The sequence below is a fragment of the Mustelus asterias genome, chromosome 10, assembly GCF_964213995.1.
Source record: "Mustelus asterias chromosome 10, sMusAst1.hap1.1, whole genome shotgun sequence".
NCBI lineage: Eukaryota > Metazoa > Chordata > Chondrichthyes > Carcharhiniformes > Triakidae > Mustelus > Mustelus asterias.
This window is the reverse complement of record NC_135810.1, coordinates 74,679,729-74,706,468: the sequence shown is the minus strand read 5'-3', so window position 1 is coordinate 74,706,468 and position 26,740 is coordinate 74,679,729. Positions and strand designations below refer to the sequence as shown.

Below are 26,740 nucleotides of genomic sequence, written 5' to 3'. Positions count from 1 at the left end.
ACATGGGTGCTGGGGGAGTTGAGTGCCTGCTGCCTTCCTGACTCCCTGCAATTCAGTCAGAGGTGGGGAAGGTAGAGTACACCCCTCCTCCCTCTCCCAAAGGCCTATTGAGGTCTTTAATTGGCCAATTAAGGGCCTTGTCCCACCATCCCTACTATTCTACTAGGGTGGGGTGGGGCGGGGGCCACACTAGGTGGGAGGTCGCACAGTAAAATCTGGTGGCCTCCTGTAGGCTCTGGGGTGCCTCCTGATTGGACATTCTGTGCCCAAGGGGGGCAAACCCTGGTTAAACATGCCCAGGCCATAAGTGACAATATCCCACCACCCTGTCTGGTTCCTGCAGCCTTCTCCATGATGACAGGTCCTGGCTAGGGATCTATGCTCTCAGTGACACTGCTGGGACTGAAGATCGAATGTCAAGCAATTATTTGCCCAATGAGCATTGAATTGTGTCGGAGCTCTGGGAAGCGCCCTCAGTAGGTTTGACCCCCAGCTTTTCAACCTGCTGTTGGGGCCACAACGACCACCATTAAATTACAGATTGGAATTGAGACCAGTTAAACCGTTAGTCCAACATAGACTTGAGGAAAATAATATTGTACCAACGATCACCTCAGTGCAAAGGTAGGACAGTTATTCATGCCCAGGATTCGTTCTCCAGATAGACAGTATTGCATGCATAATATGAAGCGCCAAGTGGAGGCAAAAAGCTTCATTGCAAAGCTGGAAGGGAAAGAATGGAAGTTCAGCATTTCCATTCATCCAGCCTGTGGTTCCAGGATATCAGCAGCAAATATCATGTTGCTGGTTTCTGTCCATACAATGTCACAAGATGGTTTTTGGTGGTAAAGGAGTTGAAAATAAAAATGAAAAAGGGAAACATTTCTTCATCCATAACTTGTAGATGTTTATGAATACAATTACTCAAGATCCGAGAATTAAAACCTTAAGCTTGAAACTATTGGTTCTGTTAATCTTGAAATGTGATTTAATATCAATTTAAAGCGTAGATGTAAGAAATATGAAACTAAATATTTAATTAAAATATGTATTGGATAACTGTTTGTATGTTGCGTTTTGTGTTTATTTTAAAACTGTAATGCAACATTACTGGTGAGTTAGGTGGGATGAAAGGATCAATGCTTACCTGTATTTTTTGTTTACTTTAGGATTCCATAAGTGAGTGGATGCTTGGACTTCACAAACTTGTACATGCAAACGCTCACCAGAATAATGCTGAGCAGTACAACAAGAATAACCACAAAATCTGATGCAACATTTGAAACTACAAAGAATTAAAAAAAAATTGATGTTACTAAGATAAGACAAACCAATATCACTTAGCAAATCAATTATGCTTAATTATAATACTATATTGCAAAAATGTAACATACGTTCCTATAATGCTCTTGCTAAATAGAAGGCTTGAAAAATATCTTTACTTGTAGGAGATAAATTTTATGCTCTCTTTCCCCTTTAAGTTGCAGAAACACTTCAGGAAGTCATTCTGCACATTTTAATTGAGGCCAATTCTGCCCAATTACTGACAAAATGTGCTGGGGCAAGGCAGCAAAGTAACATGATTCATACAAGTACTAGGTACTGACATAATTTTTCTGCTGCTCACCTGCACAGACTGACTGTACTTATTGAAAAACCACAAGTAAAACATTTTTAAACCACACTCACACAACTGTCTCACGGAAAAAAGTAAACTTACATTTGCTGGAAAAACCTTAGTGGATCTGGGGAAGTTTCAGTACTCAGATGGTTGGTACCCCTGCATTCAGTTTTCAGGCTGTTTCTGTGTACAGTATTGCTGATACTATTAACAGGAAAGATTTATAGAACATATCCACCTCTTGCATATCCACCTCTTTATAGAACACATCCACCTCTTCCATATCCACCTCTTATTATAAGATACTGCTTCCAATGACAAAAGCTTCAGCTTAAAATTTTCAAAGGCATCATATTGTTTTGAAAGTTGATTTCACTTCTAGTTGTGCAGCCCCTCCTTCTACTGAGTAATTTCAAAAAATAGTACTGTACCAAGGATCAGCTCAGTGCAGGGGTAGGACAGTGATTCATGCCCTGTTTGAATGCAATTTCCCAGTTAGTGACGTGACCCTACCTAATATGAATACAGTGGTTTGAAATCTCTCAGAAATGCATTTGTGTGTGAGGGCATGCTGCTTGTGCAGATGCTTTTAAAGTATTTTTTAAAAACGCCTTCTACCGCAGTATATACTATCATATTGACGGTGGGATAATCTGTAATGCAGATTTATGCATATTCCTAATCTATGCAGACTTTTCCTCACATGACCAGAAGCTTAAATTCATGAGTAGTGGTTTCAGTTTTCTGCCAGTTTCAACCTTCTGCCAGTTTCAGCCCACAATGTAACCAGAGTGAATTCAGAGCAAATAATCTAGCACATATTGCAAAATGATTTGATTTAGGAACAATTATTAATGGAACAAAAACAGAAAATGCTGGGAAAACTCAACAGGTCTGACAGCATCTGTGGAGAGAGAATAGAGCCAATAGCCGGAATTTTATCATTGCGGGCAAGGCTCATAGAACAACTTTCTCCATTGGCCTCAGGCTGGATCTTACGAGCCTCGGGCAAGGCAGTAAAATTCCGGCATATGTTTCGAGTCTGGATGATCCTTCATCAGAACCCTATATCATTAATGGACTTCGGTTGATTTCTATAAGCAGATACGAGAAACGAAACATGAAGACCCCTTAAGAGGTTAAAGGCACCATCTCCAATTTTTTATTCCCAAAGCTGTAGATTAACATTGGATTTGGGGGAGACGTTGGAAGAGACTGAAAACAAACACACACTTGAGCTTAATAACAAACAAGTATATTGCTTAGAGACCAGGAAAATTGTACAACTTTTGACTTCACTGGGGCCACAACTGCATCAGGATCCACCGACATCTTTCAAATAACATAGTTACATTATTGAAGTATTCTATAAAGTAGTTAGCTTTTTAGTAAGATCTTATGATTTCAAATGGCTATATTTGTCAGGGACTGAAGATTTTACTGCCAGCAACTTTCATTTCTGGATAACTTTTAATTAGGACACATTAGTTGTAGAAAAATAGTCTCAAGCACAATGAAGTCTCAGAAGCCAATACTGGAGTCCAAGAATTGTATCGGATTACTGTGTAAAAGAAACCTAACAGCAGCGGTCATTAAGAGGTAACTCTACAAACTTTCCACAACCTCCTTCAGTCTCCTTTGATGGTCACTTGAGAAGTATATTCGTCAAGACCAAACTGTACTCCCCAGTTCATGCATTCCATCTCACAAACAGAAATCCATAACTTTATACTCATTCAGCAAAGAACAGTTAAAATTGAGAGTTATGGTATTCAGATGAAAATTTGTATTAAGCCGTCAAATCCTCAATTGATGCGGAGCACTGCTTTTTAGCTAAATTAATAAATTGCCTTTTATTTATGTTCAGTTGGAATGTGATTAATTACAGAAACTTTATAGAATCAGGCCTCTTATTTTCTACTGGCTGTAAAATAAATCACGGAATGACTGACATTACCATTCATTTTATCCTAAATTAGGATGAACTTACCAGCTGGCTTGATGAAAACAAATCTTTCTTGATCAATTTCTTCACTTAAGACAACACACAGAAAATTTATTTCGAAATCCTTTATTTTAACTTCTGAAAAGCTCAGGTCAACTTCAATATAAGTTGCTTTCTCGTCTCTTCTTTCACTTGTAATTCAAAGAGACACGAATGAGAAAGAATTAAAATGCATATTGTGGTTTTCAGCACGGAAGCATTCAAAACTTTAAGACATCACACTAATGTATTCACACTTTGAGGATTTAGCTGGGTAATCATTTTGAATAGTTATTTTCCAACAAGTTTTAGGAATTTCACTATATAATGAGAAAATGGATTGTTCACTGACCTAATTAAGCTGTTGCACAATAACATCAAGATCACAACAGGGTTACCCCCAACAATTTATCAAGAATCATGATCCTGAGCAATGTTTTGAGTATGTGACATTAATAAACATCCGTCTCCAAACAAAAGCTATTGAGAAAGCTGTTTGTGGAATTTTTGCCTTCACAACAGAGTTCTCCATAGGGTCAAATCACACTTACCAGCTTCCAGAGATTGAACACATGTTTGTACAGCACACATTTAGAGATCACCATTTAAAAAAATTCTTTCATGCAATGTGGATGCCCTGGCAAGGCCAGCATTTGTTGTCCATTCATTGTAACCTTTGAACTGAGTGGCTTGCTAGGCATTTCAGTGAGCCTTTAAGATTCAACCACATTGCTGTAGTTCTGGAGTCACATGTAGGCCAGACTAGGTAAGGATGGCAGATTTTCTTCCTTCAAGGACATTAGTGGACCAGATGGGCTTTTGCAACAATTGGCCTTTATATGACGCCATTTCAACAGCAATGCATTTGACTCTTAAATTGCCCTCTGAAATGGCCAGGCGAGATATTCATGGAATCATAGAATCCCTATACTGCAGGAGGAGGCCATTCAGCCCATTGAGCCTACACCGACAACAATCCCACCCAGGCCCTATCCCCATAACGTCACATATTTATTTACGCTGATAATTCCCCTGACACTAACAGTCAACTTAGCATCGCCATTCAACCTAACCCGCACATCTTTGGAATTTCAGTTCAAGGGCAACAAATGCTGGATTTTCCAGCGATGCCCACATTCCAAAGAATAAAAAAGACACATAGGCAGTTCAGTTAAGACTATTCTTACTCTGCCTGAACACAAATGAAAATAAACCTAGCTTTCATTGATATGTCTACCCATTTGTTCATGAATCATACAGTTTGCTCAGTTTTATCAGTGGAGCTCTGGATGCTATGAACTTGCTTGATTCAGGTTATTGTACAACTTAGTTCAGAGGACTGATTTAGTTCTGAACTTCCATTGTAAGTGGTGTCACTTTTGAAGCCATTTTGGGCCACAAAAATCTTACTTTCTCGTAAAAGAGCAGTCACTAGATAATCATTGAACAAGTGTGGGTTTAATGCTTGTTAGGTGAGCAGCAGCTACAATGAGCTCCTCATGAGCAGCATGACTCACAGTAGAATTTGGGAGTGCACTGGCATTGTATGCCTGACCACTGCATGGACACATCAGATCTGAGATAACAACAGTTATGTTAGACGTAGAACTTCAGCCGCAGCTACTTACCTATTTACAACCAATGATGATCGACACGGAACACTGGATTTTCAGGATAAGTCAGATACTGCATAAGTCAGAATATGGTTTTAAGTCTGAATATTGTTGAAGAGAGAGACATTTGCTGATGCTTATCATCTTGTACTCATCAGGACAAAGGCAAGTGAGCCAAATTTCAAATTAACACAATTTATGCTCCAGAAGGTTGGTTGGTAAGTCAACTCTGATTGGCTGAGGTGTTGCCATGTAGAAAAAATGGGGAACTATAGGCTCCCCAATTTTTGGAGAAAGGCTTGAACATATTCCTTTTGTTGTCAGAGAACTGGTCCCTGCATATCAATGTATGTTGCTTCTAGGTTATGAGCTTGACTGATTATCTGCAATTGGTCATTAGTACGGCTGTTAGCACATTCAGGATTGTTCAGAAAATGCTTGCCAGTTGCAAACTCGCATCTAACAGCAGACTTTATGTTTTGGATCTATGCAAATTTTGTGGACTGATCGAATACAGTCTTATTACAGTAGCCAAAAGAACATATTGTTTGATTCAAGCAGCCATATCATTGGGACATACAGCTTACATCTGTAATAGGCAGAATGTTGTTTTGGGCAGGTGGCAGCATTCTATTGGAGAAAACTAGGACTATCACCAATACATATTAGCAGGAAGAAATGGCTTGCATAATCTTTTCTTCAAAGGCAATTTTCAGGTCTGAAAGTGGTGGTTTTTGGTTCATTGCTGATTTTGCATAATAAAGTGAGCAATGATCTGATCAAGATAGACACTGTCCCACAGGACAGCTTTGATATGCTGGATTTTTTCATCTAGTTTGCACCCTTTTCTCCTCCAATATAAATTGCAATGATTATTTGAAATTTGGCATTCTTGCATTTGTCATGATGAGTGCAAGATGAAAATATTCAGCAACTTGTCTCTCTTTTCAGCAATATTCAAGTTCTGTACTCCCAACTGACTGTTAGTTATAAGCCTCTTGGTGTTGTGATAGATTCAAAAATTGTGAAGAAGGACAAGCCAAAGACGTCAGGCACACTCAATTAACAAGGTATCTTACAGAGACTAATGTAGTAGTTACTTTCCTATGAACAATTAACAACAGACATTGATCTACATTCTCATCAGTTTCATGGCTGCCAAAGTAAAAGAAGATGTAATGAACTTGTGTCACAATGCAGGCTTTAATGAAACAGCATGTTTCCTGCCCACAATGATGACCAGAAGACCCACAAGCAGCAGTAATATCTTACATTTTCACAAATTTCCACAAAATTGTTTTTTAAGTTTACCAATACATACGTTAGAACTTCCGTAACTCTAGCACTTTTGCTGTAGTCTTCAATGTAACTGTGATTAGCTAGCCAGTACACCATTACTTGAACTGTTGGATGAAGTTCAGTCAATACTCTGCAAGTTATTTCTAGTTTTGAACCTGTAAAAATATGCACATTTCAAAGAAATCTGGAGAGAAACAGAATAACATTGAGATAATTAACAGCTCCACTTGTAGTACACCAAAATTATTTGAAAACATTTAATTTTAGCCCAGTAGTTATACACTTCCTCCTCTGAATAAACTTTCTGTACAATGCATTACTTGGCTGAAAAATGTTATGGGATTTCCATATTTTACAGCATTTGATTTTAAATAGAGTAAAACAATCAGATTTCAAAATGACTTCAGTCAACTTTATCTCCAGGAAATCTATCATTTTTGTATCATGTAGTAACGTGGCCCCTTTAAGGGGCAATCCTATGCAGATCATGTGATCAGGCCAGACCCTATGGTGCAGCTGGGCCAACCGGGAGCAAGGGAACGCATCCTGCTTTGTGGAGGATCTTCAGCTGGAGCCAGGGAGGAGAAGAGTAGACTTGTGCAAGTGTCTCTGTCAGAACCTATCTTTTATATATGATGTGGAGATACATGGTGTTGGACTGGGGTGAACATGATGAGGTGTCACATGAAACCAGGTTATAGCCCAACAGATTTCTTTGAAATCTCAAGCTTTCAGAGACTGCTCCTTCGTCAGTTGAAGAGATGAAGTGACAAAGGAGTAGCGCTCTGAAAGCTTATGATTTCAAATAAACCTGTTGGCCTATAACCTGGTGTCATGTGACCTCTCATCTTATCTTGTATATAGTTATATTAGTTGATAAACCCTTTGTTGTTGGAGCCACATTGAGTCACCTCCAATTAATACACTGGCAATGAGGAAATACTATATCAGATGTCAGGAGATTGCAATGCGCAGTTCGAGTGGGGGAAGGTGATTGTCAAAGCTAAGAAGAAACAGATACAAACACTCTTAAGGTGCCTTTAATCGGGAAGATAGATTCATTTGACCCAGAAGTTGAGAGCTGGGGGCAGTATATCGAAAGGATGCATTATTTCTTCGTAGCTAATGAGATCACTGTAAAGGAAAAACAAAAGATGATACTACTCACAGTCGGTGGCTCTCAAACTCACAGCCTAGTGGGGAGCCTAACATCAGGAGCCTAACAGTCCAAAGATGTGCGGGTTAGGTTGATTGGCCAGGTTAAAAAAATTGCCCCTTAGAGTCCTGGGATGTGTAGGTTAGAGGGATTAGCGGGTAAAATATGTGGGGGTAGGGCCTGGGTGGGATTGTGGTCGGTGCAGACTCGATGGGCTGAATGGCCTCCTTCTGCACTGTAGGGTTTCTATGATTTCTATCGCCTGATGCTCTGGACACGATCAAATGGTAGGATTTATTAAATACCATTTTAACCCCTGACCATCAATCGTTATATTGCGTGTAAGTTTCATTCGGCTGTGAGGGCTCCAGGGGAGATGGTCTCTGGGTTCATGGTCAGACTATGACATTTAGCAGAGCACAGCAAATTCGGCCCAGCTTTAGGGGAGACGTAAAGAGACTGTTCGGTCTGTGGGATTAACAGTTCACCATACAAAAAATGCTGCTGGCTGAGACTAAAATCTCTTTAGAAAAACACAGAGATGGCCAGGCAACTGAATGTGCTGAACCTGTGATACATCACCATATGGAGCGGGAGCAGTCCTTTCTCACAAGATTTCAGGCGGAATAGAGAATTGCATTCGTATCAAGAACCATATTCAAGGCTGAGAACAAATATTCTCAAATTGACAAGGAGAGACTCAATGCAGTGGAGAAGTTTTGTCAATATTTATATATATGGAAGGCACTTCACTATTGTATCCAATGACAAGCCTCTGTTAGGATTGTTTCAAAAGGACAAGTCTGTACGACCAATTGCATCTGAGGGTACAGAGATGGGCCTTACGGTTGGCTGCATTAAGCTACTCCTTCTAGGATAAACCAGAGACACAAATATCAAACGCGGATGCAGTCATTCACCTCCCTCTGCCATAGACTGTACCATCACCACCTGTGCTGCACGAAATAGTGTTGGCGTTGGACCCGCTAGAGACATTGCCAGTTTCAACTGCCCATATAAAGCATTGAACTGAGAGGGATCCATTGCTCTGCAAAGTTAAGAGGATGGTGCTACAAGATTGGCATTATGACAAGTTGGAGCACATCAGACCCTACGTACTGCGTACGATGGAGATAACATGTGAGGATGGCATCTTATTGTGGGGGCTCGTGTTATAGTGCCACCCCAGGGCGACGGCTTTTATGGCAGGAGTTTCATGATGTACACCCCGGGAAAGTAGAATGAAGGAACTAGCCCAAATCTTTGTTTGGTGGCCGGGCATCAACAAAGAGATTGAAAGAATGGTGAGCCAGTGCCCAAGTTGTCAAACGCAGCAGTCGTTGCTGCCAAAAATGTATCTGTGGGAGTGGCCAGGCTGGCTGTGATCGCACTTGCACATAGACTTCACAGGACCATTCATGGGACTTGCATTCCTCATCCAGGTTGATACACATTCAAAATGGCTAGATGTCCAGCTAATGAAGTCTACCACAGCCACCGCCACCATCGACAAGTTTTGACAGATATTTTTGCCATTTGTGGCATCCCTGAGGTCTTAATGTCCGACAAAGTACAATATTTACAACTGAGGAATTCCACCAATTTGTCAAGTCAAATGGGAAATGCCATGTTCATTCAGCCCCATATCACCCAGCCTTGAGTGGCTTGGCAGAGTGAGCCATACAAACATTTAAAGCTTCTATGAAAAAGCAAGCTCAAAGGCCATTGACTTTATATTTAGCAAGTTTTTTGTTATCATATAATACTATGTCATATGCTACCACCGGGGTTACACCAGCTTAATTATTAATGGAACAATGCTTATGAACCCGCTTGGATTTGGTATTTCCAGATTTGTTGGGGAGGGTGCAGATGAGTCAAGCTTCTCAAAAAGAACAGCATGACTCGAAGAAAATGGACAGAGCGTTTGAGGTCAATGACCTAGTCACGGCAAGAAATTTGTGGTGGTGGACCGGTCCAAGTGTCAGCAAGGATCGTAGAGAGAAGGGGACCAGTTTCATAAGTGTTGAAAGTACCAGGTCACGGTGTGAAAATACATGTGAATCATTTCAGGAAGAGAGCAGGCCCTGATCCATAGGACCATAAGGTGTGTCCCACTGCAGACTCCTGCGTATCAGCTACGGAACCAGGGATACCTGCGACCTCCATCAAGTCTAGAAGTCTCTGGCTTCTGTAGCTGAGGAGGAAGAAGCTGCCGGGGCGGATGCTGACCCTGATCTGATGAGTGTGCCTTTCCCTTTGGCCGGACAAGATTCATTGCTTGCTGAAGGACCCTGCGTTGAGTTGAGGTGGTCTGCAAAAGTCCGAATGTCTCCCGACAGATTGACTTCATGAATAGATTTTCCCTTGGCCTCCCTTATGTGATATTGTGTCTCCGTGCCATGTATAATGTTATTCCTCTTTTGTTTTCACTCATAGCTAAACCAAGAATTGGGGGGGGGGGGGGCGGGGGGGGGGAGAGGAAGGAGTGTGATAACATGACCACATTAAGGGGTGATCATTTGTGGGTCAGATCAAAGGGAGAGACTGCATGGGAAGCCGGGCCAAGGGCATGCATCCTGAGACAGGGAGGATTTTCAGTTGGGGCCAGGGAGGAGAGGAGGCCTGTGCAAGTGGGATTTACCACATACTCAGTTTAACTGTTAACTTCAAGTAACTGAACTTCCATGGCATCAGCTCAAGTTGCTGCAATTTAGTTTAGGTCTAACAGGAATATATATCAAAATGCAATTTACATTAGCAAAATGCCCCAAAAGTCTATTTCCTCTCAAGTCCAATAATTTATGAAACTAAAAAGGGACATTTTTAGTCCTTTATGGATTATTTTATTCTCGTTTATAAATAAGAATAAATTAGAGCTTGTCAGTTTGAATTGATTTGACATAATGTTCAACTGTAAACAACCCAATGTGCACTAGTTTGATGTTTTGGTATTTTCTTTTTAACTTAGTGTCTCATATGATCCACTGACAGCTGTGAGGATTAGATTATAATTGACAATCCTAAACTCTGATTCCCCCAGGAGCACAAGAGGAGGTGATGGTGCAGGGATATTGTCACGAGGCCAGCAATCCAGAGACCCAGAGTAATACTACCATGGCAGATGGTGGAATTTGAATTCAACAAAAATCTGGAATTGAACGTCTAATGATGACCATAAAACGATTGTCAGAGAATACTGACTAATGTGACTCCAGACACACAGTGATGTGACTGATTCTTGAATGTCCTCTGCAAACCACTCAGTTCATAGAATCCCTACAGTGCAGAAGGAGGCCATTCGGCCCATCGCGTCTGCACCTACCACAATCCCACCCAGGCCCCACTCCCGTAGCCCCACATATTTACCCTGCTAATCCCCCTAACACTACGGTCAATTTAGTATGGCCAATCAACCTAACCCGCACATTTTTGGACTGTGGGAGGAAACCGGAGCACCCGGAGGAAACCCACACAGACACAGGGAGAATGTGCAAACTCTGCGCAGACAGTGACCCTTGGCCAGAATTAAACCTGCATCCCTGGAGCCGTGAGGCAGCAGTGCTAACCAGTGTGCCGCCCCAAATTGTGGATTTGTTGTGAATGGACCACCTGATGTCGACCTAGGCTTGACCACTCAGCCTAATACCCCAGACAGAACCATCACTATCCAGTAGTAGCAGAGGTGGTGGCAGCACAGTGGCATACAGTTAGGAGAGAGTTGCCCTGGGAATCCTCAACATTGACTCTGGGCCCCACAAACTCACATGACATTAGTTTAAACTTGGGCACGAAAAATTCCTGCTGATTACCATGTATTTTCCCACTCCCTGCAGCTGATGAATCAATACTACTCCACAAAGAAGACCATCTGGAGGAAGAACTTAGGTAGAAAGGGTGCAGAACGTACTCTGGGATCACCAAGATGGCGGCTTGGTAGCACCACTACAGACCAAGCTGGCTGATTCCTAAGGAACATAGCTGCTAGACTGGGTCTGCAACAGGCAGTGAGGGAACCAACAAGACGGTAAAAAAAAAACTTGATCTCATCCTTAACAATCTGTCACAGATTCACCTGCCCATGACAGTATCAATAGGAGTGGCCACCACATAGTTCTTGTGGAGAAAAAGTCCCAATTTCACATTGAAGATGCACTCCACTGTGTTAGGTGGCACTGTGTTAGGTGGCACTGTGTTAGGTGGCACTGTGTTAGGTGGCACTGTGTTAGGTGGCACTATCACCACACTAAATGGGAGAGCCCAGCACATCAGTGCCAGAAATAAGGCTGAAGCATTTGCAACAATCATGGTCCCTTCTGGAGGACCCTAACATCAGAAATGCCAGTCTTCAGCCAATTTGATTCACTCCGCATGAGATCAAGAAACGGCCGAGTACAATATTCGGCAGCAGTACCGAAGACTTGTGCTCCAGAACTTGCCATCCCCTAGCCAAGCTGTTCCAGTACATCTACCCATCAATGTGGAAAATTTGTCCAAAGCAGGACAAACCTAACCAAGCCAATTACCACCCCATCAGTTATACACTCAATCACCAGTAAAGTGATGAACTTGCTTAGCAATAACCTTCTCACTGATACTTAGTTCAGGTTCCACTCAGCTCCTAACCTCACACCAGCCTTGGTTCAAACATGGACAAAAGAGATAAAATCCACAGGTGAGTTGAGAATGACTGCCCTAAACATCAAGGCAGCATTTGACTGAGTGCGGCATAAAGGAGACCGAGCAAAATTGGAGTCAATGGGAATCAGGAGGAAAACTCTCCTCTGGTTGGAGTCATACCTCACACAAAGGAAGGTGGTTGTGACTGTTGGAGGTCAATCATTTCAATCCCAGGACAAGACTATGGGAGTCCCTTAGGGTACCTTCACTGCTTCATCAATGGCCTTCCCTCTATCATAAGTTCAAAATGGGGATGTTCGCTGATGATTACATAATGTTGAGCACCATTCGTGACTCCTTCAATATTGATGCAGTCTATGTCCAAATGCAGCAAGACCTGGACAATATCCAGGCTTGGGCTGGTAGGTGGCGAGCAACATTCAGGCCACACAAATGCCAGGCAATGATCATCTCCAACAAAAGAGAATCTAACCATTGCCCCATGACATTCAACAGCATTTTACCATTGCTGAATTCCAACAATCAACTTCCTCAGGATTACCATTGACTAGAAACTGAACTGGACTATCCATAGAATTGTGGCTACAAGAGCAGGTCAGAGGCTAGGAATCATACACTAAGCAATTCTCTTCCTGATTCCCCAAAATCTGTCCAGCATCTACAAGGCCTAAAGGAGTGTGATAGAAAACTCTGCATTTGCCTGGATGAAACACAGAAACATAGAAACATAGAAAGTAGAAGCAGGTGTAGGCCATTTGGTCCTTTGAGCCTGTTCCGCCATTCATTTTGATCATGGCTGATCATCAAATTCAATATCCTGATCCCTCCTTCCCCCAATATCCCTTGAGCCCCATGAGCTATATTTAATTTCTTCTTGAAATCCGACAATGTTTTGGACTCAACTACGTTCTGTGATAGTGAATTCCACACATTCACCACCCTCTGGGTGAAGAAATTTCTCCTCACCTCAGTTCTAAAAGTTCTGAATCTATCCTGTCTAGAGTCAGAGAGGTTTACAGCATGGAAACAGGCCCTTTGGCCCAACTTGTCCATGCCGCTCTTTATTTTAAATCTCTGAAGCTAGTCCCAATTGCCCGCATTTGGCCCATATCCCTATGTACCTATCTTACCCATGTACCTGTCTAAATGAACCCTGTTTGAATTTACTATGAGATCCCCTCTCATTCTTCTAAACTCCAATGAATATATTCCTAACTGACAGTCTCTCCTCATATGACAGACCTGCCATCCCAGGAATCAGCCTGGTAAACCCTTGTTGTACTCCTTCTATAGCAAGGACATCCTTCCTCAGATAAGTACATCATAACTGCACACAATACTCCAGGTGTGGCTCAACAATGCCTTATACAATTGCAGCAAAACAACCCTATCCCTATCCTCAAATCCTCTCACTATAATTTTTCCCAATTTCTGGACTCCAAGATCTCGAGTGTCCACCTCTCTCAATTTACCATTCAAGTATAATCTGTCTTCCTATTATTGCTACCAAAGTGGATAACCTCACATTTATGCACATCATACTGCATCTGCCATGCAGATTCCCACACATTCAGCCTGTCCAAATCATGCTGAAGCATCTCTGCATCCTCCTCACAGCTCACCCTCCCACCCAACTTTGTATCATCTGCAAATTTGGAGATAATACATTCAGTTCCCTCTTCATTAACACATGTGAACAGTTGGGGTCCTAGCTCAGATCCTTGTGGAACCCCATGAGTCACTGGCTGCTAATTAGAAAAAGATCCATTAATGCCAACTCTTTGCTTCCTATCTGCTAACCAGCTTTCTATCCATCTCAAGACATTACCTGCAACCCCATGTGCTTTAACTTTACACAGTAGTCTGTTATGTGAGACATTGTCGAAAGCCATCTGAAAGTCTAAATAAACCACAACCACTCATTCTCCTTGGTCAATTCTACTAGTTACATCCTCAAAAAATTCCGATAGATTCATCAAGCATGATTTCCCTTTTGTAAATCCCATGCTGACTTTGTCTGATTATACCACTGCCTTCCAAATGCCAAGTTATGAAATCCTTGATAATAGACTTTAGCAACTTCTCCAATACCGACAATAGGCTCACTGGTCTATAGTTCCCTGATTTCTCTCTACTCCCTTTTTGAATAGCGGTCTTACATTAGCTACCCTCCAATCTGTCAGAACTATTCCAGAGTCCAAAGAATTTTGGAATATAACTACCAATGGATTTGATTTGATTTATTATTGTCACATGTATTAACACACAGTGAAAAGTATTGTTTCTTGTGCACTATGCAGACAAAACATACCATTCATAGAGAAGGAAACGAGAGAGTGCAGAATGTAGTGTTACAGTCATAGCTAGGGTGTAGAGAAAGATCAACTTAATGCAAGGTAAGTCAATTTAAAAGTCTGACAGCAGCAGGCAAGAAGCTGTTCTTGAATCAGTTGGCACATGACCTCAGACTTCTGTATCTTTTTCCCAAAAGAAAAAGGTGGAAGGGAGAATGTCCAGGGTGCGTGGGATCCTTAATTATGCTGGTTGCTTTGCCGAGGCAGCGGGAAGTGTAGACAGAGTCAATGGATGGGAGGCTAGTTTGCATGATGGATTGGGCTACATTCACGACCTTTTGTAGTTTCTTGCGGTCTTGAGCAGAGCAGGAGCTATACCAAGCTGTGATACAACCAGAAAGAATGCTTTCAATGGTGCATCTGTAAAAGTTGGAGAGAGTCATAGCTGACATGCCAAATTTCCTTAGTCTTCTGGGAAAGTAGAGGCATTGGTGGGCTTTCTTAACTATAGTGTCAGCATGGGGGGACCAGGACAGGTTGGGACACCAAAAAACTTGAAGCTCTCGACCCTTTCTACTTCGTCCCCATTGATGTAGACAAGGGCATGTTCTCCTTTGCGTTTCCTGTTTTGTTGACATTGAGGAAGAGATTATTGTTGCCACACCAATTCACCAAATTCTCTATCTCATTCCTGTATTCTGACTCGTCATTGTTTGAGATCCAACCCACTATGGTGGTGTCGTCAGCAAACTTGAAAATCGAATTGGACGGGAATTTGGCCGCACAGTCATAGGTATACAAGGAGTATAGTAGGGGGCTGAGAACACAGCCTTGTGGGGCACCAGTGTTGAGGATTATCGTGGAGGAGGTGTTGTTGCCTATCCTTACTGATTGCGGTCTGTGAGTTAGGAAGTTCAGGATCCAGTCACAGAGGGAGGTGCCAAGGCCCAGGCCACGGAGTTTGGAGATAAGTTTCGTGGGAATAATAGTATTGAAGGCTGAGCTGTAGTCAATAAATAGGAGTCTGACATAGAACATTACAGCGCAGAACAGGCCCTTCGGCCCACGATGTTGCACCGACCAGTTAAAAAAAAAAACTGTGACCCTCCAACCTAAACCAATTTCTTTTCGTCCATGAACCTATCTACGGATCTCTTAAACGCCCCCAAACTAGGCGCATTTACTACTGATGCTGGCAGGGCATTCCAATCCCTCACCACCCTCTGGGTAAAGAACCTACCCCTGACATCGGTTCTATAACTACCCCCCCTCAATTTAAAGCCATGCCCCCTCGTGCTGGATTTCTCCATCAGAGGAAAAAGGCTATCACTATCCACCCTATCTAAACCTCTAATCATCTTATATGTTTCAATAAGATCCCCTCTTAGCCGCCGCCTTTCCAGCGAAAACAATCCCAAATCCCTCAGCCTCTCCTCATAGGATCTCCCCTCCATACCAGGCAACATCCTGGTAAACCTCCTCTGCACCCTCTCCAAAGCCTCCACATCCTTCCTGTAATGTGGGGACCAGAACTGCACACAGTACTCCAAGTGCGGCCGCACCAGAGACATAGGTGTCCTTGTTATCTAGGTATTCCAGGGTTGAGTGCAGGGCCAGGGAAATGGATCTACTATTCCCAGGGCCACTTCCTTAAGTACTCTGGGATGAAGATTAGCGGGACCTGAAGATTTATCCACCTTCAATCCCAATCTCCTCAAAACAATTTCTCAACCAATGCTGATTTCCTTCAGTTTCTCACTAAAACATGTTTCTCTCAGCACTTCTGGCACATTATTCATTCTTGCTTTGTGAAAACTGAAGCAAAGTACACATTTAATTCCTCATTTCTTTATTCCCTGTTATGAAATCTCCCGTTTATGACTGTAAGGGGCCTACATTTGTTTTTGTCAATCTTTTTCTCTTTACCTCTCTACAGAAACTTTTACAGTCAGGTTTTATGTTCCCCGCTAACTTACTTTCATACTCTATTTTTCCCTTCTTAATCAATCCCTTGGTCCTCCTTTGCTCAATTTTAAACTGCTCCCAATCCTTACTATTGCTTTTTCTTGCCAATTTGTATGCTTCTTCTTTGAATCTGATACTATCCCTAATTTCCTTTGTCAGCCACGGTTTGGCCACATTTCCCTTACCACTCTTGCACCAAACAGGAATAAACAACTTCTGGATTTCACTTATTCATTCTTTAAATGCCTGCCATTGCCTGGACACGGTCTTTCCCAGTAATGTTTCCCAGTCTGTCACTGCCAAGTCATGGCTCATACCATCATAGTTACCTTTACTGAGATTCAGGATCCTGGTCTCAGGATCAGCTACATAATGATCCACCTTGACAAAGAATTCTACCATATTATGGTCACTCGTTCCCAGGGGTTCTCTCATAACTAGATTGCCAACTAATCCTTTCTCAATGCACAACACCCAGTCCAATACGGCCTGCTCCCTTGTCATTTCCCCAACGTATTGCTCCAGAAAACAATCCCGTATGCACTCCAGAAACTCTTCTTCTATTGTACTGCGACTAATTTGACTCTCCCTACCTATATGCAGATTAAAGTCATCCATAATCACAGATGTTCCTTTAACACATGCATCTCTGATGTCCTATCTAATGCTTCTCCCTACATTACCACTGCAGTTTGGTGGTCTGTATACCACACCCATCAGTGGAAGACAACTCAGAGGCCAGCTTAGATTCTCCAAGTTCTGTACATTTGTTGAACACCTCCCCTGCCAGTTATCAAGTTCCCTCCTGTCTAGGCTAGAAACCTGCATATGTTAATGCTGCTATTTAATGCATGTTTTTGAGGAAGAGATGGTGTCACAGGCTGATAGGCTGGAGGGAGTAGATGTTCGGAGGGAAGATGTACTAGCAATTTTGAATAAACTGAAAGTTGATAAGTCCCCTGGGCCTGATGAAATATCTCCTAGGATTCTTTGGGAGGCAAGGGATGAGATAGCAGAGCCTTTGGCATTGATCTTTGCGTCCTCACTGTCCACGGGGGTGGTGCCAGAGGACTGGAGAGTGGCGAATGTGGTTCCTCTGTTTAAGAAAGGGAATAGAAATGACCCTGGTAATTATAGGCCGGTTAGTCTTACTTCAGTGGTCGGTAAGTTGATGGAAAAGGTCCTTAGGGATAGGATTTACGACCATTTAGAAAGATGCAGCTTAATCCGGGATAGTCAGCACGGATTTGTGAAGAGCAAGTCTTGCCTCACAAATTTGATAGAATTTTTTGAAGAGGTAACTAAGTGTGTAGATGAAGGTAGTGCAGTTGATGTTATATACATGGATTTTAGTAAGGCGTTTGATAAAGTCCCCCATGGTCGGCTTATGAAGAAAGTAAGGATGTGTGGGATAGAGGGAAGTTTGGCCGATTGGATAGGTAACTGGCTATCTAACAGAAGACAGAGGGTGGTGGTGGATGGAAAATTTTCGGACTGGAAACGGGTTACCAGCGGAGTGCCACAGGGATCAGTGCTTGGTCCTCTGCTATTTGTAATTTTTATAAATGACTTGGAGGAGGGGGCTGAAGGGTGGATCAGTAAATTTGCTGATGACACCAAGATTGGTGGAGTAGTGGATGAGGTGGAGGGCTGTTGTAGGCCGCAAAGAGATATAGATAGGATGCAGAGCTGGGCTGAAAAATGGCAAATGGAGTTTAACCCTGACAAATGCGAGGTGATTCATTTTGGTAGGACAAATTTAAATGTGGATTACAGGGTCAAAGGTAGGGTTCTGAAGAATGTGGAGGAACAGAGAGATCTTGGGGTTCATATCCATAGATCTCTGAAGGTTGCCACTCAAGTGGATAGAGCCGTGAAGAAGGCCTATAGTGTGTTGGCGTTCATTAACAGGGGGTTTGAGTTTAAGAGCCGTGGGGTTATGCTGCAACTGTACAGGACCTTGGTGAGACCACATTTGGAATAGTGTGTGCAGTTCTGGTCACCTCACTATAAGAAGGATGTGGAGACACTGGAAAGAGTGCAGAGGAGATTTACCAGGATGCTGTCTGGTTTGGAGGGTAGGTCTTATGAGGAAAGGTTGAGGGAACTTGAGCTTTTCTCTTTGGAGCGGAGGAGGTTGAGAGGAGACTTGATAGAGGTTTATAAGATGATGAGGGGGATAGATAGAGTGAACGTTCAAAGACTATTTCCTCGGGTGAATGGAGCGGTAACTAGGGTGCATAACTATAGTGTGCATGGTGGGAGATATAGGAAGGATGTCCGAGGTAGGTTCTTTACGCAGAGAGTGGTTGGGGTGTGGAATGGACTGCCTGCAGGGATAGTGGAGTCAGAAACTTTAGGGACATTTAAGAAGCTATTGGATAGGCACATGGAGTACTTCGGGATGATAGGGTGGAAATAGCTTGATCTGAGTTTCAGACAAAGCTCGGCACAACATCGTGGGCCGAAGGGCCTGTTCTGTGCTGTACTGTTCTATGTTCTACTGTTCTATTTACAAAAACACAAAATATGCACAGAATTAGAACATTTAACACATCAAAAAGCCCGGTCATCCATTCCCCCCCCCCCCCCCACCCACCCCCCCACACAACCCATCCCACCCCTTTCCACAACTAGCATTTGTTAGCAGCAGTGTGCACCATCTACTAGATGCACTACAGAAACACACTAAACTTCCAATCTCCACCAGGGTCGTAGGCATATGGGAACATCATCACTACAAACCACCTTGACTTGAAAACAGGTTGCCAATCCTTTATCCTCGATGCATCAAAATCCTGGAATTCACTATCTAACAGTATTGTGGCATAGGAATGCAGCAGTTCACAAAGTTGGCCCCAACATCATCTCCTCGGTGCAACTAGGAATGGGCAGTAAGTACCATTCTTACCAATTACACTTATATCCCAAGAATGAATTTAAACAAAGCATTTATGTGAGGAATTGGTGTCTCAAAGGCTCATTATATTGGGAAGCAATCAGGAAAAACCAGAATGGATGCAAAAGTTTATTTCATTGCTTTATTTTACTGGCTTCACTTACCAACCAATGCTTCAATAGTATTATTGCACGGATATAAAATCTGGGGAACATGACCTGTGAAAATAAGTTTTAAGATAAAAAGTAAGCTGTGAAAATGTCAGTAATTTTTGAACATAGTTTGAGAAATTCAGAATTTAAAATCACAAAACAATTTCCAGATGAAAGAATCCTGTTGCGAGCTTTCATAAAATATGTTTCTACTCATCAAAAATGTACTTAAAATAGAATCTATGCAAGAAAATAAGAAGAAAAGACCATCCAGGATTTTGAATTGATTCCTACCAAATGTGCACAGCAACAGACTCTCCAACTTAATCATACAGAACCTTGCAAATGTCATCTATCAAGTTATATATAATAGAATGTCTTTGAGTAATAACTACATTTCTTGGGGATGTATGGGCTTTGATTTAATGGCAAGTATCTAAACAAAGGAAAATCATCAACCAAACTACTCATGCATTTCAAGGACATTTGACATTAAATGATACATGTTTTTTTTATATAGTACTGGTAAGGCTACATTTAACTATTGATTTTATCAATCCTTTGAGGATAGGCTGGGAAGTGGGAAGGTTGGTAAAACAGTGCAGGAATGTCACCAGCCAGTGACATTCTGTCTTCTTCACACAGCCATGCCATCTTGCAAACTGCGGAAAGGCTCCTGCCTGGAGCTCATTGAGCCAAGTGGTCAATTAAGGGCTTCTTTGCTTCTTTTCTGGCATTTTCTTAGTGCTTTGGACTGTCCTGGTTCTTCCATGCTGAAGTTATAGTTAAGAAAGCCCACCAATGCCTCTACTTTCTCAGAAGGAGAGGGAAATTCGGCATGTCTGCTGCGACTCTCACCAATTTTTCACAGATGCACCATAGAAAGCATCCTTTCTGGATATATCACAGCTTGGTACGGCTCCTGCTCTGCCCAAGTTCACAAGAAATTACAAAAGGTTGTGAACGTAGCCCAGTCCATCACACTAAACCAGTCTCCCATCCATTGACTCCATCTACACTTCCTGCTGCCTCGGAAAAGCACCCAGCATAATCAAGGACCCCACGCACCCCAGACATACCCTCTTCCACCTTCTTCCATCGGAAAAAAGATGCCAAAGTCTGAGATCATGTACCGACCGACTCAAGTACAGCTTCTTCCCTGCTGCCATCAGACTTTTGATTGAACCTTTTATATATTAAGCTGATCTTTCTTTTCACCCTATCTGTAAGTGCAATACTATATTCTGCATCCTCTCCTTTCCTTCTCCTCATGTACTCTATGAATGGTGTGTTTTGTCTGTATAGCATGCAAGAAACAATACTTTCCCCTGTATCCCAATACGTGATAATAATAAATCAAATCAAATAACATGGGGCGACGGCCAGGTAACTCTTGCAGCATCTTGATGGGTTCCAGGGGGATGCCTCCCTTTTCCTTTGACCCAGGGAAAGGCTCCTAGCAGCAATGGGAGATACAGCACTGACTGCCCTCAGTGACACAGCCCTATCCACCTAACTGAGTAAGAAGTCTCACAACACCAGGTTAAAGTCCAACAGGTTTATTTGGTAGCAAACGCCACTAGCTTTCAGAGCGCTGCCCCTTTATCAGGTGAGTGGGAGTTCTGTTCACAAACAGGGCATATAAAGACACAAACTCAATTTTCAAAATAATGATTGGAATGCGAGTCTTTACAGATAATCAAGTCTCAAAGGTACAGACAATGTGAGTGGAGAGAGGGTTAAGCACAGGTTAAAGAGATGTGTATTGTCTCCAGACAGGACATTTAGTGAGATTTTGCAAGTCCAGGCAAGTCGTGGGGGTTACAGATAGTGTGACATGAACCCAAGATCCCGGTTGAGGCCGTCCTCATGTGTGCGGAACTTGGCTATCAGTCTCTGCTCAGCGACTCTGTGCTGTCGTGTGTCGTGAAGGCCGCCTTGGAGAACGCTTACCCGAAGATCACAGGCCGAATGCCCGTGACCACTGAAGTGTTCCCCAACTCCGGAGGCTCTGAAGCCCTCAACATGTCATTGATGAAGACGAACATCTTGCCAAGGCCATCCCCACACCCCCACTTCTTGCCTTCAAACAACCGCACAACCTCAGACCATTGTCCACAGCAAACTACCCAGCCTTCAGGAGAACAATGACCATGGCACCACACAACCCTGTCACAGCAACCTCTGCAAGACGTGCCCGATCATCGACATGGATGCCATCATCTCATGTGAGAACACCATCCACCAGGTACATGGTTCATACTCTTGCAACTCGGCCAACGTTGTCTACCTGACATCTCCACATCATGACTACCTGATACGCTGCAGGAAAGGATGTCCCGAGGCATGGTACATTGGGGAGACCATGCAGACACTATGACAACGGATGAATGAACACCGCTCGACAATCACCAGGCAAGAGTGTTCTCTTCCTGTTGGGGAACACTTCAGCGGTCACGGGCATTCGGCCTCTGATCTTCGGGTAAGTGTTCTCCAAGGTGGCCTTCACGACACACGACCGCGCAGAGTCGCTGAGCAGAGACTGATAGCCAAGTTCCGCACACGAGGACAGCCTCAACCGGGATCTTGGGTTCATGTCACACTATCTGTAACCCCCACATCTTGCCTGGACTTGCAAAATCTCACTAACTGTCCTGGCTGGAGACAATACACATCTCTTTAACCTGTGCTTAACCCTCTCTCCACTCACATTGTCTGTACCTTTGAGACTTGATTATCTGTAAAGACTCGCATTCCAATCATTATTTTGTAAATTGAGTTTGTGTCTTTATATGCCCTGTTTGTGAATAGAACTCCCACTCACCTGATGAAGGAGCAGTGCTCCGAAAGCTCGTGGCCTTTGCTACCAAATACACCTGTTGGACTTTAACCTGGTGTTGTGAGACTTCTTACTGTGTTTACCCCAGTCCAATGCCAGCATCTCCACATCACACCTAACTGAGGGCAGTCTGACTGGACCCAGCACTCCTAGCTTCCCCTTGTCTGACTTTGAGGGGGCATGTCCATTGATGCATCAATCATCCTGCAGGTGCAGCCCCAACAATGGCCACTGCTAGCAGCTGAATAGATATGACAGGCTGATCTGCATTCACTTACTTGGCTGCCACTGAAAAAATGCAACTCCAGGTACCACTGAAGCAGGCTCACTTTCCACCTTTAGCCACAATGGTCTCACCACCTGTCTCACCACCATAAAATTCGGCCCATTATGTACATTATAGGCCCCCTACCTTTAATTTGGTGTTAGTATGCTGGGAAAGGCAAGGATGGAAACAGATCATTTGTTACAAGCACAAAACAAATAGACTCTAGTTTAAGTAGCATTCTCAGGGCTAGTCATGTAGACTAGACTTTCAGCAAAGATATCTAGATATGATGATGATTGAGATGCAGTTAAGTATTAAAATCATCAAATTCTACGTGAAACATCAAGATAAAAGTAAACTACTGCAGATGTTGGAATCTGAAACAAAAACAGAAAATGCTGGAAAATCTTAGAAGGTCTGACAGCACCTATGGAGGGAGAATAGAGCCAATGGCCGTGATTCTCCCATCACAACCCGCAACTTTTCTGTCAGGTCGGGGTGGGAGATGCGCATCTCCGGCCTTGAACAGGGATTTGCGCATGCGCCAGGAACGCATGCGCCAGGAACGCATGCGCCAGGAACTCATGCGCATCTCCCAGAGCTGGCGAACAGTCGCTAGACAGACCATGCTGGAAACTGGCGGGAAGGCAGGTAAGTAATTTAATTTTTTTTTAAATGTGTGTTAAATATGTTTATTCGTTAATTATCAGGTCCCAGTTGAATCTCCCACCCCGCCAGGAGTACTTCATTCCGGCAGGGTTCAGACTAGCCCCCCACATTCAGGGAATGAGTGGGAGACCCTGCTGGAATGAATGGGGGGGCAATTGGGGCCCCCCAGGGGGTCGGGCAGCAGGGAGCAGTGCTCCCTGGGCATAGGCAGCCTGGCAGTGCCAGCCTGTGCTCTCTGGCACTGCCCAAAGGGCAAAATACCTATGCTCAGGGGGCACCTTGGCACTGCCAACCGGGCATTGGGCAGTGCCAAGAGGCAGAGCCTATTGTGGATGGGGCCCAGGAGCAATCGGCGGTGGTGGGGGGGTCCCGCTGCCACTTTGCAGAAGGATCGGTCTGCGATGGAGGGAGGGCAGCGATTGGAACGGGCTTGGGGAGGGGTTGAAGGGGCCTGCCTCCGGAGGGGTCTGACCCGGGGGAGGGGTCAGCCAGGGTGAGGGAGGTGGGGGGAATCGCCACTGCTGGGTTGGGGGGTGGAGGTAGGCTGTGCATCAGGGCGCTCCGGGACGGGGGAATGGGGGGGCAGGGGGAGGAGGGGGAGGAGGTCAGGGCTGGCCCGGGAATTGCTGTGGGGGCCGCAATTGGGTCATGGAGGGGGCTGGAGGGGCAGCACTGCGGGGGTCCCAGGCCAGTGATCGAGCTGGCCAGCAAATGGGCAGACTGACAGATCGGAGATTGCGCAGAGTTCCAGAACTGTCAAACTCCAGTGTGAATAGGCCCCACCCCCCTGGGTTTTTAAATGAGATTTATGACTGGGACCTCTGCAGTGCACAGACTGCGGAGATTCAGGTGAGAAGTTGAACTGACAAAACAGTCAGGATTTAGAACAGTTCTCCCACCAACTCAGCACTTTTGGGAGCCTGGTTTCAGACTCAAAACATTAGCTCTACTCTCTCTCCACAAATGCTGTCAGATCTGCTGATAGAAAGCATTCTTTCAGGTTGTATCACAGCTTGGTATGGCTCCTGCTCTACCCATGAATGCAAGAAATTACAAAAAGTTATGAGTGTAGCCCAATCCATCATGCAAACCAGCCTCCCATCCATTGACTCTGTCTACACTTCCCGCAGACTCGGCAAAGCAGCTAGCTTAATTAAGGACCCCACGCACCCCGGACATTCTCTCTTCCATCTTCTTCCGTCGGGAAAAAGATACCAAAGTCTGAGGCCACGTACAACTGACTCGAGGAAAGCTTCTTCCCTGCTGCCATCAGACTTTTGGATGGACCTACCTCGCATTAAGTTGATCTTTCTCTACATCCTAGCTATCACTGTACATTCTGCACTCTCGTTTCCTCCTCTATGAACGGTATGCTTTGTCTGTATAGCACGCAAGGAACAATACTTTTCACTGTATACTAATACATGTGACAATAATAAATTGGATATGTGGATGTGGGTGCCAGCTCAGTCTGTGAGGGGGGCTAAGTGCTGATGATCGTTTGGGAGGGGGGGGGGGTGGAGTGGATGGTGAGAGATGGGGCCAGTGGTCAGGTAAAGTAGCGGAGTGATGACTCTGATCGAGGGTTTGGAGGAGGGTGCCTGAGACCTCTGCTTTGTGCGGGGATGCTGAGGTTTATTCAGGTTTTTAACTGGCGAGGGGCCAGTAAGATCAGAACTCAGAAACTAAAGGCACGAATCACACTCTCCGGCGACGCCATTCCCGCAGATGGAGAGTGCAGACCCAAAATCACCCCTGTTGTGTTGGCTTGGCTGGTATGTTTATGCGATTTAAAGATGCCGATCTCTGAGCAGCGGGATTTTTGCCAGAGTGCTGTAAGATCTGGAGAGAAAACCAGCCAGTTTTTCTGGTGAAACACACTGATTTTTCCACCGGAAACAGTACTCTGCCATCTTTTAGTAAGATTTCGCCCAATGGTTTCACAGATGAGATGTCTGCCCCATCCAACTATGAACTGCTGTTTGCAACTCCTAGGGCAGGATTTTCCAGCTGCAAAAACTGGAAAATCTTGCCGAAGTCAACAGACCTTTGCATGTTCCGCCCTCCCACACTTCCAGCCACTACGATTCCCTTGGCAGGCGGGATGGAAAAATTCCCCCCTAGTCTATAACCTGGTGCTTTTGGCCTAAGTGTTACCTGTTCCAACACAAAATGCTTCCAACCATGGGGTTCATTTAACAATCTGAAACCAGTGTCACATGACTGAGACTTGAGCTCTGAGTTCCTCTAACAAGCTGTTGGAAGTTGTAGGCAGTTCCAGTTTGATCTCCAAAGAGAAACAGTAGCTCCAGGCAAGCAGCCTGCGCTGTTTACCATCAAGCAGGTGGCAGCAGAAAGAACTCTGGCTCTGGTCAAAACTGTAGAACTGCTAGAGCATGGAACTCGTGTCTTCAAGACTAACCCAACTCTACGTGTCTCCCAACATTGCTTCTGGAAAGACGGATCATCCTGCAATAATCAGCCAACTGAAGGAACATCCCATTAGACTTTTGATTCTGGACTCTGGATATAACTTCTATTTTATTGTGGTTTAGCACTGAAACTCCTTCCTTTTCCCTTATCCCTCTGTGTTGTAGGGGTGCAAAGGGGTAGACTTTGCAAAACTGCTCACTGCATTTTCTGTTTGTGCGAAATAAACTAACCTCTTTCATTTTATCTCATTTGCTGTGAAATTATTCATAGACGATTGGAACACGCCAAATTTAAGGGTTGGGGAAAATACACCACCATTTGCAAAAGGGGAAGTCAAACTCAAAACACCTTTCTGTTTATAGACAGGTAGTGAGAGGAGAAATCAAGGCCGTTTAAGTTAACGTTCCACCCTTGTCCGTAACACAAACACAAAACAAAATCATTTCAAAGCAGAACTTCACCAAGAAATGTCTGATCTCTCTAAACTCTAGTATGTCTGTATTAATTCCACAGTTTTATATAAACTAACATCTCCAGCTTCTGTTAAGTGTACTAGAGATATTTTAAAGTAAGTTGTACCCATAAGATTTTTATTTTTGATTATCATAGCTCAAAATCTCTACTTCAACAGATTATAGCAAAAGCCTTTAATTCTTAGAACTGTTCCAAATACGGATTCTGAAATAGTCATAACGAAACCTGCGCCGCCTTTTTCAAAAAGTGTTAAAACTAATAAAGCTGAAGTCTTTTTAAAAATGTATGGTACCTGCTCTAATCTCTTACCTGAAGTATGATGGGACTGCACTGACAGAGTATAAACCTTGTTACTGCTGATGGATTCACAGATGAAAATAAACACAACCAAAGGCACAGTCATCTTACAGATGTAACAAAATGACATGGAATG

General features: G+C 43.6%; 1 protein-coding gene across 1 annotated transcript; it reads right to left on the bottom strand.

The window, feature by feature from the left end:
- Positions 1-1,160: 1,160 nt before the first annotated feature.
- Positions 1,161-26,740, bottom strand: LOC144499455 (interleukin-1 receptor type 2-like). Its single transcript, XM_078221441.1, has 5 exons — positions 26,617-26,740; positions 19,637-19,690; positions 6,540-6,672; positions 3,612-3,757; positions 1,161-1,285 (listed from the first exon to the last, which is right to left on the bottom strand). The coding sequence occupies exons 1-5, from the start codon at positions 26,732-26,734 to the stop codon at positions 1,161-1,163; spliced, it is 576 nt and encodes a 191-aa protein (XP_078077567.1). The 5' UTR covers positions 26,735-26,740.